Source organism: Drosophila ficusphila, unplaced genomic scaffold (genome assembly GCF_018152265.1).
Source record: "Drosophila ficusphila isolate 14025-0441.05 unplaced genomic scaffold, ASM1815226v1 contig_712, whole genome shotgun sequence".
NCBI classification, from domain to species: Eukaryota; Metazoa; Arthropoda; class Insecta; order Diptera; family Drosophilidae; genus Drosophila; species Drosophila ficusphila.
This window is the reverse complement of record NW_025064651.1, coordinates 977,313-991,883: the sequence shown is the minus strand read 5'-3', so window position 1 is coordinate 991,883 and position 14,571 is coordinate 977,313. Positions and strand designations below refer to the sequence as shown.

Below are 14,571 nucleotides of genomic sequence, written 5' to 3'. Positions count from 1 at the left end.
TGACACCTCTGCCAAAGGTTCTTTATACTTTCTAGGTCTCATAGCTAACACCAACTTTTAATATGCATACCAACGAGTAGCAACAAGTAACAGTAACTGAATAACTACACAAACCAATTCGTAAGAAGTGTGTGCGTCAAAAACTACATAATCAAAACAAAAACAAAGGCAAGTTTGAACTTGTCGCAAAATTTTTCTCTGCAACTTTGAATTGTCGAGTGTTAGACGCTGATGAGTTCGAATTAACGCGTGGTTTTGTTAAATATCAATGATTTTTTCGTTCGAATTACCAAGTGTATGAAAATGTATTGATTTAGTTCGAAATATAAAGAGATTTCGTAGGGACCTCGTGATAACTTTGAATTATAGAGAGGTTCGAATTATCGCAGGTTTGAATTAACGAGAGTCGACTGTATATTTAAAAACATAAAAACAAACACAAAGCACATTGCAGCATAGAATCTAGTCCAAGGTGCGAACTAATCGCGTTGTCAATCGATAAGAAAGCGCACAGCCTTCTGTGTTTTCGTCGGCGAGGTGGAACTCGCGGCGACCTCCGCTCGGACCAACGAACTTTGCATCCCGTTGAGCATGGTTTCAAGCCGGACTAGGTGCTCCTGCAGGCTGACGGCCAGGACACCGCTGTCCTGCTGGTTCTCCCGCTCGAGCAGAGCGGCCTCGCAGTGCCGTTGCATCCGCTGTGCGGAGTGCTGCATCATCTGCAGCTCCTGACGAACGAGCGCCGTGAAGCTTCTTTGGCTGCCTGGCGTCTCCTCGGGATCGTAGGTCAGCAGGCGTTTGGTGTACTGCACCAGTTGGCTTCCCGGCGACGGTGTGGATGTCTGCCTGGGGGAATTGCTGGCACTGGAAACGTTGAGCAGCCTCTTCAGCGGCTTGTTCAATAGCACATCCTTCATGGCACTCAAATTCAAGGCAATGCGACTGGAGTTGTGTGTGTCGCTCAGGGTTTCGTTGAGATCCGCATCCAGTGGCTCCCAATCGACCTCGACACTCTGGAAAATGGTCCGTGCATTCAGCTTGACCTGCTGCTCTGTACTGTCCCTGACCAAGTCAAGCCACACTCCCAACCTGGCAGTTGGCCACTCGGCCTTCAAGCCGCGTTGCTTGTCCAGGATCACGATGACCGTTCGCAGCAGTCCAAATTCGTCCGGGGATTGGGTTTGCCTGAACTCCAATGGCAGGTCCAGCTGACGACAGTGCTGGGTGGCCTCCTTCACCATCAGCTGCGTCTTGTGCAGACTCTCCTCCGAGGGATTGAGCATGATGCGCTGGATGTCCTCCAGAATCGTGGATTTGTGGGCGGGCGTCGACGCGGCATCCTGCTCCCTGAGCGGAGTGTGCTCCTGCTGCTGGGCCAAGGCCTTGCGCTCCGTCTCGAGCATCTCGCTGTTGCACTTGTACTTGAACTGCTCCAGTTCGAGGCACTGCAGCCGCTCCTCAAAGTCGCGCGCATGCTGAGCTCGCTCCTGTTCGATTCGCGTGAGAGCTGCCCGCTTCTCCGCCTCCAGCTCGGATCGCAGTTGCTGCTCCTGCTTCTGCAGGATCTCCTGGTGGGCCAGCTGGAAGTCCACCGGGCGATCGGACTTGCCTCTTTGCGGGCAAAAGGGATTGGAGATGCGGAAATAGTGCGAACCACCAATGACAAGTCGGTCACCGTGGAACAGCTGTCGACGATCCTCCACGAGCTCCCCGTTCACATAGGTTTCAAAGTCCTCGCTCCCAGGGATTACGAATAGCTTGCCACCACGCTCGTGCTCGATGGTGCAGTGCTGCAGGGCGACCAGCGGACCGTCCAGGACAATATCCGGTTGGGAACTGGCACCACCGCCTGGCAGGCGACCTCGACCAATGCGAACGACTCCTTGCGGCAGCAGATAAAACAGAGTGCCACTCAATATGGGATCCGCGGTGAGATTGACCAAACAGGCCTGTTTCTGCTCGGCAGTTAGCTCCAAAGCCAAGCCACGTCGTTTCAGGACACGCAGCTCGGACTTTCGCTGATCCTCCGCCTCCTTGAGCTTCTCCATCCACGATTTCTGCGCACGACTCAACTCCCTCTCCCTCTCGGCCAGTTGCTGACGCAGTGCCTCCACCTCTGTCTCATCCACGGAGGTCTCGATGATGATCTTGCGTGGCACCGGATTGTTACTGTTGCCGGATAAACGCCTCTGGCGTTCGTACTCGTTCCTCAGCGACTTCAGGCGATCCACTTCTGCCCGCAGATCCCTGATGATCTTGTCGTGCGGCGACTCGTTCACCTTCACCCGGTTGACAATGGAACGCGCCTTGCAGGCGTACCGCAAGGTAGCCAGGGTTTCATCCACATGCAGACTGGCCGGCGATATGGTGGCCAACATTACCGTCTTCGAGTTTCCGCCGAGATTTTCCTGGACAAAAGAGAAAGCAAACGATATATTAAGACCTCTGGAATGCATATTGGGAACGGGTGAGTAATTGCTTTGTTTTGATGCTAATCTCTAGGGTAAATCAAGTTAATAATTGGTAATTGGCAAGTTCAATAAGCCAATGATTTTCCCGCTTTTTGCTTACTTAGTATTGCCAATATGTATGTAAATCATTTGTAAGTCAATATGGTGAATACATTTTTACAATTTACGATACAAAAACAAAGAAAACAAAAACTATAAATTATTCATATAGGTAAATTTAGAAAGTATCGGTAAAAATATTGTATGTATTATGGGTTTTTAAATTAATAAAGCCAAAGAATTTTTGTATAGTAACTCATACAATCTTCATGGATTGTTATTAAAAATGGTCCATTTAAATCTCTTGTGATAAGCTTGATTTAATATGATGGTCGTATAAATCAAAATTAATAGAATTTCCAATAAATATACTTTTGAACTTTCTTATCAGGTGGTCGCCATTCAAGTTATTCTTTATGATGTCAGAAAATGTTTTTTTGTAAAACATTTTCTAAGAACCAGTACACTCCTTTGTGCGAAGGGCATTGCGATTAACACATTAGGCCCATGGTGACTGCAAACACTACAAAAGCACTTTCAACAGATGCGTGAAAATCTGAAGGAATGGAAAATAGACAATCGAAACCTTCGAGTGTGTGTTTTTGATTGTGGACTTGACGAGATAAGGACGGGGAAAATGATAAGGCTCCGCCCATCTGTTTGCGTAAAACTACCGTGACAAAGGCACCTACTGATGATCATTATCAGCCACGTTATCAGAAACTGCAAGACAAGTTGTTGTGCCAACAAAATACTTTTGCATGCATTTACACAGGAAAAAAAATATTTGAGATTTTGAACAATATTTAATTAAAATAAAGTTACGCCAGGCAAGACATTTAATTTGGGCAATTGGTAGCCAATTTCTATTTTTTATTAAAGAAAAATCAAATTATTTATCATTTTGAGCTGTGTACTATGTACATATGTAATCAACTATAGGTTTGTATTAGCTATTTAGTACACATTCTTGGCAGTGTGCGTACTAGTAAATGACACTTGTTTGATTAAGCAGGTCAGCACCGTGGGCAAAACAAGGGGGAAATCGGAAAGGGGACGCTTGATTACACAAACTGCGCAGCAGCAGCGGCGTAGGCGTGCACAGTGGTCAAAATTGGTTATAAGCTCCATGAAAATAAATACCCCAGCTAAAGGCGACCTTAAGGGGCCGGTCGTGGTCGTCTGATCGTCTGAAACTTGGTCCATAAACCGCAAATGGAATCAATCAATGAAGGCAATGACTGCTATTAGTCATTTAGGTACCAAAGCGTACCATATAAAAGCATTTTTGACTAAATTTAGCTTCTGAACACCCTCCCACCTTTAGAAATCAGTCACGATCTCCCATTTTTAACCAAAATCGCGTGTATCAAACTAAAACCACAGAAAGCCGCTAATAATGGCGGTGCGTTTTATAAACAAAAACAACCAAAACCTTGATCAGAACCGGATAAGATGACGTAGACTACTTATTAACACTAGGTTTACGCAAATTTACGAAAATGCACGAGAACGCTTAACCTCTAGGCAAATTAAGAAAATGCAGCTTGCGGTTTTACATGTTTTGTGCGAATTTTAATACCCATAGGGTGCAAGACCAAAATGTTGTCCCCTATAAAAATTAATAAATTAGAAACTCATATTTAGCAACTCATATAAAACACCACCTGGCAACAAAATTTCTTTCAATAAATGAGGCTAAAACGGCGCATGGTCGACCTGCAGTCTAGACCGCTATTAGCAGACCTCGTAAAAATATTTCCATCCAATCCTCCAGATGATCAGCCGGTGAACATTCGTCGGATCACACTCCACACTACTGTTTTCGTCATCTTTTTCGGTATTAGCAATTAGTCGCTAATAAGAAAAACTTCCAAGAGTATTTTTCAAGCCCCCCCGTTAATTATCATTTATTAAAAATTTTCAAACTAACTGAGAGTGAATCATTTGGAAAATTATTGTCAGCCAGGACTGATTTTGGTTGGTGTGACCCACTGTGCCTCATGTGAGAGCTGTAAGCACTGCGGGAGCACTCGATGGGGAGGGATCGGGTGGAAGGTGAAGCGTCAACAAAAGCACGAGACGCGAAAACACAACAAGGGACAACATTCATACGTGTATATAAACAGGCACACATATTTTCCAACACCAGGGGGCATAACAGCAGAGCTAAGCTACCAAATAAATAAAATAAGTAACCTTAAAAACTAAAGAAAAAAAATGTTAGAGTGAAAAAAGTGGTCGACATGGTTTTAAAATCTTTAATCGGATTGAAACACTTTTACAGATTTTTGGAAAAAAAAAACAATTTACTTAACATTATTAACCATTTGATTTGGTTCTATGTTCTTAAATTATCCAAAATGCTGCCCCCGACTGTCCCCACACATTCACACAACGGCAGTTAATATAGTGGGGGCTGAGACCCGAAGTCGACAGCAAAACAAGAGCCGAAGCAGTCGGCATCGCACGAGGGCTACAAAAATGCAGTAATTTCAGCGTTCGGCTTTCAGTTTCCAGAGAGACTTCCAACAGAGTACATCGAATTTCGGTGAAAGTAGAAGGAAAACCCACTGCATTAAGATACCAGATATCGATACCTTGACTTGGTATTCCACGCAAAAGTGCATAAAAAAATACAAACGCGTTTACTCAGAAAAACAAAGAAGCAAAGTGATTCAAATCGAGTTCATTGGACGCCCGAGAGAGACGACAAAGTGAAACGACCTCGCACAACACGCGCTAAAAAAAAAAAAAAGAGAAAAACACACCCACATCCCACTGCAAAGCTTCTAAGGCGAAAAAAAAATACCTACAGACATGGATGTTTGGGGATTTTGCGTTAGCGATACTACGATGGCATATGGCGGGTCCATGCGAAGCGGATATTACAGGGACTACGAGCAGTTCCCCTACGGAACCCTCGAGACCACGTCCTCTCCACACGCGGTCAAGGATTGCTACAGTCGAGTGCAAGGTAAACTTTTGTTCGGAATCGGGGAAGCCTCCCCAAAAAGGGAGATAACTTATACATAGCTATATCAGTTAGCTTTCAGTCGCAGTCCCCAATGCACTGAGCAAAAAAAAAAAAAACAGAAGAGATAAACAGCATGTTGGTGTTGGTGGACTGCGTGTGTTGCTTGTTGTTTTTGCAAGAGTTTATAAATAGCCAGCCTGATTTCTTGGCCACATGTGTGTGTGTTTGTGTGTGTGGAGAACACGCCTTAATTTTTTGCGCACAAACACAGGGTGTCCAGAGTTTCTCGGTGCAACTTGCCTTATCAACACACCAACCCCCCTTTCATGATTTTTTTGTTTATATTTACGGTTTAAATCCACGTGCTGTAAGATATTGGCGCTTAATTGCATAAAGCAGCAGTAAAAAGCAAGGTTCAGTTAAAAATTTCCGGCACTTCAAAGTTAAAGCGCAATTAAGATACATAGGTATTCAAAAAGGTATATCGTGGAAAATCGTAAATGGCAACAAAAGATAAACATTCGCTTTGTGGCTATTTTAAAAGGTGATTAAACTCGGTCTTATGGAGGTCAGTTGAGTCCATTAAAGACAGTCTTCACTCCAACGACTTTAACGATAATTAAATCAACTCGCATTAAGAATTGACTGTACCTCCAGAATTGGCTCACAAAAGTTGAGCAGGTGGTCGGACAATGGATTCTTTTTGGGGAAAGACAAACAAAGCACGGCTTCATTGTGTTTGTGTGCCAAAATTAAAGCGCAATAACAAAACCGAGGTGTGCGAAAGGTAAACCCTTATTGTTGTTTATATCCGCACAGTATAATGACTAACTATGCATTATCATCTGCACAGAAAAAAAAAATACAATCAGAAACCAAATGATAAATTTTTTATTATGGAAGTGCTCTGTAAAGTGCTCTTTATACTTTTGCATTCCACCTTTTCCTTTCTTGACAAAAAAAGATTTTGTTTTGACAAAACAACATTTTTTCTGTGTGTGGTACTTTAATAGATTATGCAAGGTCGCTTATCAGTGGCTATGAATAGAATCTTTCCACATAAATCGGCTGGGCTTTAATCAATAATAACCGTTTAACATTTAACATGGTCAATTGAGCAATCAACGCAATAGTTTAATCAAAAGGGGACAGGTACAGCTCTTCTTAAAATAGTACAACAAATTGTTTAAAAACAAGAAAACCATCAATCATTATTAAATCTTGTCCTATTACAATGTAAATAAGAATAGTTGTTCCTCATAGTGAGCATTAGTACATATTATTTTGAATACAGCTGTTTGTGTCACGGGGTCAGCCATCAGTTAACGGAAAAAAAGGGGAGCTGGGGAGATCAATGATGTTGACGTGACGTCGTGAACGTAAACCGACGTCACGTAGTCAAAATCAGCTGTTTGACGGCCCAGAAGGGCGTTCAAGTGGCACGTAGGCCAAAAAAGTAGAGGAAGCGAAGATGACGGGTGGAAAAAAACACAGACGAGGGAAAACGAAGAGTGCGACCTTCACTAACCGGTGACCTATCCCATTTGCCCATTTTCAGAAAAATGCAAGCAGATAAAGACCGAGAAGCAGATGCGCAAGGACTGTCCTTTCTGCAAGGAGCACAAGAAGCGGCCGCTAATCAACTACATGCGCAAGCGGGAGCAGCGCAAGCACCATGACAGCATTTGCGAGGACGAGGAGGACATGCACGAGCACGAGTTGGAGCACGCCCACAATCACAGCCACGAGGTGGTGTCCTCCGTCCTTGCCGCCCCACAAAGCTGCAAGGTGTGAGTGGAAGCGGAACGATTCCTCCACAGACACTCGGAAAATGCCATATAAACATAAAAAATATATACTATATAACCAGAAGAAAGGAAAATCATGAAAAAGTAACAACAAAAACAAAAGGAGAAAAGAGAAAAAGCTGTTAAAGACGAAGGTTGCGAAAGCGAGAGAGAGAGAGATTGAGCGAGACAGCATCTGCAGCTACAATAATCCAAGGCAACTGTACATCTTTTTTGAATGGTTGCCCGAGCATTTCCGCGTCGCGAATACACTACCATTTACAAGAAAGCAAGAAGAACTTGATACCAATTTACAACTCCCTTCAACTAATATCTACCATTTCGTTTTTACACCAACTTCGCTGTTATTTACAACTCTAAAAATAGTAATTTGTTTACCAACGAACAGCAGCGCACGATGGAAAAACATATAACAAAAACCTGCCCCGCTTGACCAACGCATTTTTTGACCTTAAGTAAACCAGAAAGTCGTGAAAAAACAACTAAAAAAAATAGAGAGCATATATAAAAACACAACAAGGGAAGCAAAAATAGCAGAAAAACTGAATTTTCTATTTTGCATACGAGACTGAGTAAATTGCAGTAGAAAATGTTTTGTTATTTTGACCTAATTGGATAAGTTACAGGTACTAAAAAATAATGAAAACTGCAAAAGAAAATGCTTCATTGGCGCCAATTAAGGTTTATGATTATTATTTTTTTCGATATATGTGTAGCTACGTATACTTTTGACCCCGATTTTTATTGTATCCTTGTCTATATTAGACATTCCCTTATATTTATTGTAATACCAACTGAACTTTGCACAGTCCGAGCAAGTGTCAAAAATTAATATTTGTTAAAGTTAAAGGTGTTTCAAAAGAGTTTATGCCAAGTTACATTTTGTTAACACTACTTAATAATAAAGAAAAAATTGAAAATATTAATAGGTTATGTGCGTTTTAAGCTCAACTGTGCAAAAATAAAGACGGAAATAAAATAAAAACGATTTAACAATTGTATTAGCCATTTAAGAATTGATCAAAAATGTATTGATTTGTAAAAGAAATTTGCTTGCAGGTACCGAGAAAATTTTCAATTTATACAATGTTATGTATCATATATATTATATATTAATGTTTAATTTAAATTATAAAGAAATCAATAAAACACAAATTATGAAAATATAAATCTTTGACTATGTTTTCTTTTACTTAACATTACAGTTTTCTAATCTCGAATAAACCTTTTCGTGGAAAACTAACTTAAACAATCCATCCACTAAAATTTCTATTTAGTGGCAGACCAGTTTTAATTTCTTTGAGGTTGGTCAGTTTAAAGCACCGGCTAAAACTGGTTCAGTTTTCTAAAAAAATTCCTAAACTTTTTATTCAAATTTTTACGGAAATCTTTCCGTCTCGCACCAGTTTACTAATTGAAGTTAATATGCCTTTTTTGGACTAATCGGAAAGTTCCCCAGGTTGAATAAAAATAAAATGGTAAATTAGGTAAATACTTGATGGCTAAGGTCAGTTTTTAGGAGATTACCCTGGGAACTGAATCTGACCCAGAAAAAAGCGCCTCAAACCTGAGTAAACCGACCTGGAACTTGACCATGCGATAACAATGATTTCCTAGATCTCTCAGTCGAGCAATCAAAGTTCGTTCAAACATAACCTTACTTCAATTATATCCCACTCAACGAAACTGAATTGAATTAGGGCAATGAACATTTGACACGCGTAGATGAGATCAGCCAGTGTTTTAATCATAAAATTCAAGAACACCAGCGAATCAGAAGTAAATTGCTCCCGGTTTCCCGACTCTGGTGATCAAATTGTGAACTGCCCCACACGGAATTTACAAATATATATTTATATTTACGTATACGAATAAGTATTCATAGGTATGTGCAGTGGGGTGCACGGGGATTTGAGAAAAAAACTCATGGCTGGAAGCCATATATTCAGTTGTTTATACAGTAAATTCGAATCATTTGGTATTCAATGTTAACCACTTTCGAGGGGGAATAGAACTGGGGAGTGAATGAGCGAGATATTTATTATAAGCTAGCTTAAATTACAATTGTTGTTTTGTGGGAAACTGGAAGCAAGACCACACGTTTTCTATTATATAACAAAAAAGCGCTTAAATAGGTAAGAATATTGGAGTTAACTTTTGTTTTTCCATATGCATCTTGATCTTGATGATGTATTTTTATTTAAATCCATATCAATATTACTATTTAAATCGCACCTGACCTACCTTCATTGCAATATTATGAGTTTTGTTCAATTAGCAACCGAAATAAGAGCAAAGCCTTTCTGACTTTATTTTTATTTCATGACTTTGGCTCCCTGTAAATGTCACATTGTACTGACTCGGTTTATTAGCGTTAATTTGCCAACTACAAACGTGGCTTATTTGAAAATTCAAAACACCGCGACGCCTTAACTGTTACTAATTATGAAAATAATAAAATGACGTTGTATCCAGTGGCACGCGTTTTATATTAGACACGTATTGATTGTGGCGAATCAACGGAATTCCAAATGGCGTGAACCGTATTCTATTGGCACGCAAGTCGATGTTTCTGGATAATATTCAAAAAAAAAAAACACACTTCCACTCATAATCTAGACAATTTTTGTGGCTAACCGAAGCGGGTTCGAGAACTGTTGATTAAAAATTCAATGCGGTTTCTAGGGGCTTTGCACACGAATAACTTTGTTCAGAATTCATTTAGAAAGCTTGCTAGGGGCTCGACATTTGCAGTTCCAAAGTTTCTTCAGCCATGTGAAGGTCATATAAAGTTACAAAATAAAAAATTAAAAAGGATCAAAAATATTATTTTCAAAGAAAACCACTTTTAAAATGTTAAAAAAACTGTTGAAAAAACTGAAAACTTCCACGGGAGTAAATAAGCAAGGTTAATTCTGAATTAAGCTAAATAAACTTTAACTAACTCTTCCACATTTTAAACAAACAAATAACAGCAAATTATATTTAACAAAATGTATCAGTATACAAAATACTCTTAGTGTCTTATTGTTTTCCCAATTTTAATAATGACATAATGACAGGTAACGCAAATTATAAGTAAAACGTAGTCAGTACAATATTTTTGCTTTAAACTTTTATTTTTTTTGTTCCTCAAATAATTAATAGACGTGGAAACCGAAGTGAAAACCCTATTATTATTTTTATGTGCATACATTAACCAAAGGTCAATTATAATTAGCTTGTTTTAGTTGATATAAGAACTAGTTTACTATTGGGCTTTGAAAAATGTTAGTATTAACCATTCTTGCTTATTAAAAACTAGTTGTATGATCATACTTTGTTTATGAGTAAAGATTTGTATAGATTACTTAACCTTTTGTTAATTTACGACATTTACGCTCGCTGCATTTGTGAGCACTTTGTAAATTTGCAGTTGCCACCTAAGCGCTATATTTATCAATTATTCATATTGTGTGTAAATTGTTATTGCAGCTTTAAAGGATGGAAAAAAGTTAAGCAAGGGCACTTGCAAATGCGAGCCAACGGCCTGTAAATGCGGAAAAAGACGCCAGCGACAGCAGCAATTGAAATTGTTGGTGTCGCAACTTAGGAGACGCGATAACTTATCAAGTGTTATATTCTTTTAGTACCAGAGTACACCAAGGAAAAATAAAAACAATGAAAAACCACTTTATCTTAGAGTATTTTTAAATCGGTTGGGCGGCAAAAAGAAATCTACATGGCACTTGTGTTTATTATGCAGAGATAGGAAAAGTACTTTAAAGATAGTCGGTCATAGAAACGATGGAAAGGGAAAAATATTATAGGAGATTAGCATAGACAAGGTCTTCAGTTGCCCAACAATGTTTTCTTTTTAAATTCGTAAGGATCCCAAAAACTTCCTATTGACTTTGTTACGATATCATTTTGGTACGACGCCATTTCAGCAATTATTTGTCATCAAATTTTATGGCCGAGTTCGTAAATTGAAGATGAACATGTGAGGGATTCTCTAGGGCGAACTACCGTAACTCAAATTAAAGTGGCTACACAATAAACAACACTTAGTGGAACGGGTTTCGGGAAAAAAGACAAGTGGTTAGACTTTGTAACAATCAAGAGCCTTTTACCCTGGCGCCCTGTAATTACTCATAGTCTATCGACAGTGATTATAAATTACGTCGTAAATTGGTAAGTGCACCTTTTTTTAGACTTATTATATAAATAGCTTAACTAAACTTGAATCAGTTCAATGATTAAGATATTGCTAAAGTGGTAAAGCTTGTGATTTTCCTTGAAGAGCAGTTGTTAACTCTAAGTATTCACATAAGTACGAAGCATGTGATATACTATAGAAATCTCAATGCCATTACTCAATACAAACAATAAGTTGACATCGTGAAACAAACAGGTAACTATTACAAATTGTTAATAGTTTGGGTAAATGAAAAAGAAAAATATGGAATCCCATTTGTAATCTAGTCTCGTGACAATTTTACAATAATTTAATTACATCACACTTTTTCAAAGGTTTTTACTATGTAATCTAATTTATGACTTTAATTACAAAGGTTACCTTATCGTTGTGATAAAAAACTCTTCATTACTTATATTCTGGATGTTTCCCAAAATATAACAACCAAGTTGTTTTGGGTCGGTAAACTCATCAAGATAAATAAAGACTTTCCTATCTTTTATTTTATTTTTCTTGACTTTTTTCTAGAACACTTACACAAAGGCACGTGTATCAGTTAATACATTGTATAAGCAAATTAAAAAGGCAAAATAAAAGTCTTAAGAGATATGATAAGAAGCCAAGGCTTTAATCACACCATTGATTGAGGCGCGGGGAGGTCTTTGATTTAAATTTAAGGCCACGATAAAAAGCTTTACTATCGAAAAAGATAAGGAAATAATAAATAGAAAACTTGGTTTATGTATTTAAGTCAATAAATAGGCAGACAAATGATATCTTGTTGATGTTTAAAAATAAAAAAGCAATCAAAAAAATCTCATCTTTTATCCTGATAAGCTAACTCTAATCTCCAGCTGATGTTTTTTTGCAGTAAGTAATTAGCATACAATTTAAACATTCTATCATAAAAACGACTTCGCGTGTCTGGAAAGAAGGGGCGACGACACATCATCACGAGATCAAATAATTATAGACAAACGGAGGCATAGAAACAAAGAGTTTGTGGAAACCTAGAATTCATATTTGCCCAACATGGTTTATGATTATGTAAACGTTTCCCTGTTTAAAATTTTCGTGGCTATTTTCCACAGAGGTCAACGTGTTATTTGCATTCCCAGTGCAGTTCTGGGTTCTGATTGCTTTCCGGGTAATTACTGATTGTGCGGAGACCTCATTCCGTGGGCCAGTGGCTAATCAAAGCGAAAGTGTTGATAGCCGACCCGTTGGAGCTGGTAAAACTACGGAAAATATCGCTATGGAATATCGCAAAGATATAGGTGCTTATAAATATATTTTAAATATTCACAACAATGCTGAGTTCCTTCTTATGCCTGCCTTAATACCATCCTGAATTTATCAATATTATTAAAAAAGAAAATTAATTATTGTTCTCTAGTCCTTGGTTTTTAATTAAAAATGTTTTTCGACAGTCAGGAGGAAGAGAATGAATTATCAGCAGTGGTAAGTAGAGCGTTCCGCTGACCCAGTTGATTAGTACAAAAACAGTTAATAGCGATTTCTCAACACTCACCCTCAGAAGCCAGGTGAGCACACTCTCCCGATAAGGGACAAAGGTGCTGGGTGTTCCGGATCCCAGCGGACCATTCCCGCTTGCCTTGCGCGAATCGGCGAGGGCAGCGATGACTTTTCCCAGCGTCAGCAGGCTCTTGTTTATGCTAACGCCCTCGCGAATCCTTTCGCCATTCGATCCCGAAACGCTGATCCTTTCGCTGCCCGCCAGATCAACCAAACTGATCTTGCTGCGGCGCGTCTGCCGGAGCGAGTTAACCGTTCCCGAATCCGTATCGGAGGACAAGCCATCATCGCTGCTCAGATCGGTGAGATTGAGGACGATATTGAAAATGGAGTGCGATCGCGAGCTCTTGTCGTTCATCGCCGTTGAGGCGGTGGCCCGTTGGGAGTTGCCCACGGCCAACCAGTTGCGGAGGGCCGAGTAAGAGTCCACCGAATGGGCACTCAGATCCACGACATAGGGTCCAAAGATGGGATGCTCGCGCACCTTCAAAGCCGGTCGCTGTTGCGGCTGATTCTGTTGCACAGGCGTGGATTCCCCAGATGCAGCGGCCGCATGCTGGACACTCAGCAAGTCGTGGATCTTCTCGTTGTAGATCTCAAAGTAGCTGACCTCCACCTCGACCTGCAGCTGCTCCTTCGCTTTCACAGCTTCTATGCGGCGGAACAGCTCGTGGCAGAAGCGGGGAATAATTCCCGCCTCATCGTGCGGCGGTCCACCATCGAGTGCGGCATCGTCCAGAGCCTCAATGCCCATCATGCTGTAGGACTTGCCCGAGCCCGTCTGCCCGTAGGCAAACAAACAGGCATTGTAGCCCTCGAAGGCTGTGTCGATCAGTGGACGTGCCGTTCCATCGAAAACTTTCGCCTGGCAGGCGAAGTTTCTCCTTTCCGGATCGCAGGAGTAGTACACCTGGTCGTAACTGAAAAAGTGCGTGACTCCAGCCGAGGAATCGGCTGAGGAACCAGCCTGGACCGTCAATTCGTTGCTGTTTCCGTGGACCTGAACTACATTGGTGACCTGACCACGTGTGCATTCCAGGGCGTTAAGTGGACGCACACGCACCGCCACTATCATGTTGCTCTCCTCGGACACGCTCAGGCAGGAGTCCATCAGCGAGTCCCGATCCTTGGGCCTGCTGCAGCTGGATTTTCCGGTGGCGGGAGTCTTTGATCTCCCCGGTGTGTTTGTATTCCTGTAGAGCGACGAGGGTGTATAGCAGGCATTGAGGGCCGTGGGCTTGGGTTTCGGGGTTGGTGTGCTACCACTGAAAGCCGTATTTAAAAGTTGATCGGGGCGATCTCGATCACGATCCTCCGTCCGCGTCATCAGAACCTTCTTGCGCAGTCCTTTAATCTCCGACGCCGGCGTCGATTTGTGGGAACCCCGCGTCTGGAACTGCTGGATGCGCTGGCGAACTGGCGTGCTCTTGTTGCTCATCTTTCTCGGGATAATTTATTCTTTTTTCTCAGTTTTAAACAAAAGTGGCTAGTATTTTCGAATTATTGCGCGGCGTCGTTTGTTGTTTTTTCAATCTAGTGATGGGAGTCAGGCGATAAAAAAAA

At 40.8% G+C, this 14,571-nt stretch overlaps 2 protein-coding genes across 4 annotated transcripts; one reads left to right on the top strand and one right to left on the bottom strand.

The window, feature by feature from the left end:
- Positions 1 to 366: 366 nt before the first annotated feature.
- Positions 367 to 14,552, bottom strand: LOC108098333 (kinesin-like protein KIF14). Its single transcript, XM_017201166.2, has 2 exons — positions 13,004 to 14,552; positions 367 to 2,408 (listed from the first exon to the last, which is right to left on the bottom strand). Exons 1-2 carry the CDS (start codon positions 14,444 to 14,446, stop codon positions 492 to 494), a joined length of 3,360 nt encoding a protein of 1,119 aa, XP_017056655.2. The 5' UTR covers positions 14,447 to 14,552; the 3' UTR covers positions 367 to 491.
- LOC108098335 lies at positions 4,995 to 10,966 on the top strand. 3 transcript variants are annotated; one of them, XM_017201170.2, is made up of 2 exons: positions 4,995 to 5,487; positions 10,770 to 10,966. In XM_017201170.2, exons 1-2 carry the CDS (start codon positions 5,331 to 5,333, stop codon positions 10,922 to 10,924), a joined length of 312 nt encoding a protein of 103 aa, XP_017056659.1. In that variant the 5' UTR covers positions 4,995 to 5,330; the 3' UTR covers positions 10,925 to 10,966. The 3 variants fall into 3 exon arrangements, with proteins under 3 accessions (XP_017056659.1, XP_017056657.1, XP_017056658.1); XM_017201168.2 differs by lacking the exon at positions 10,770 to 10,966 and adding an exon at positions 7,046 to 8,221 and having other exon boundaries at positions 5,005 to 5,487; XM_017201169.2 differs by lacking the exon at positions 4,995 to 5,487 and adding an exon at positions 9,729 to 10,203.
- Positions 14,553 to 14,571: the final 19 nt, after the last annotated feature.

Coding starts and splice junctions, on each gene's coding strand:
- LOC108098333 (XM_017201166.2), bottom strand. CDS start 14,446: ATGAGCAACAAGAGCACGCCAGTTCGCCAGCGCATCCAGCAGTTCCAG. Junction 2,409..13,003: donor TGCTCACCTGGCTTCTGAGG/GTGAGTGTTGAG, acceptor TCTTTTGTCCAG/GAAAATCTCGGCGGAAACTC.
- LOC108098335 (XM_017201168.2), top strand. CDS start 5,331: ATGGATGTTTGGGGATTTTGCGTTAGCGATACTACGATGGCATATGGC. Junction 5,488..7,045: donor TTGCTACAGTCGAGTGCAAG/GTAAACTTTTGT, acceptor GCCCATTTTCAG/AAAAATGCAAGCAGATAAAG.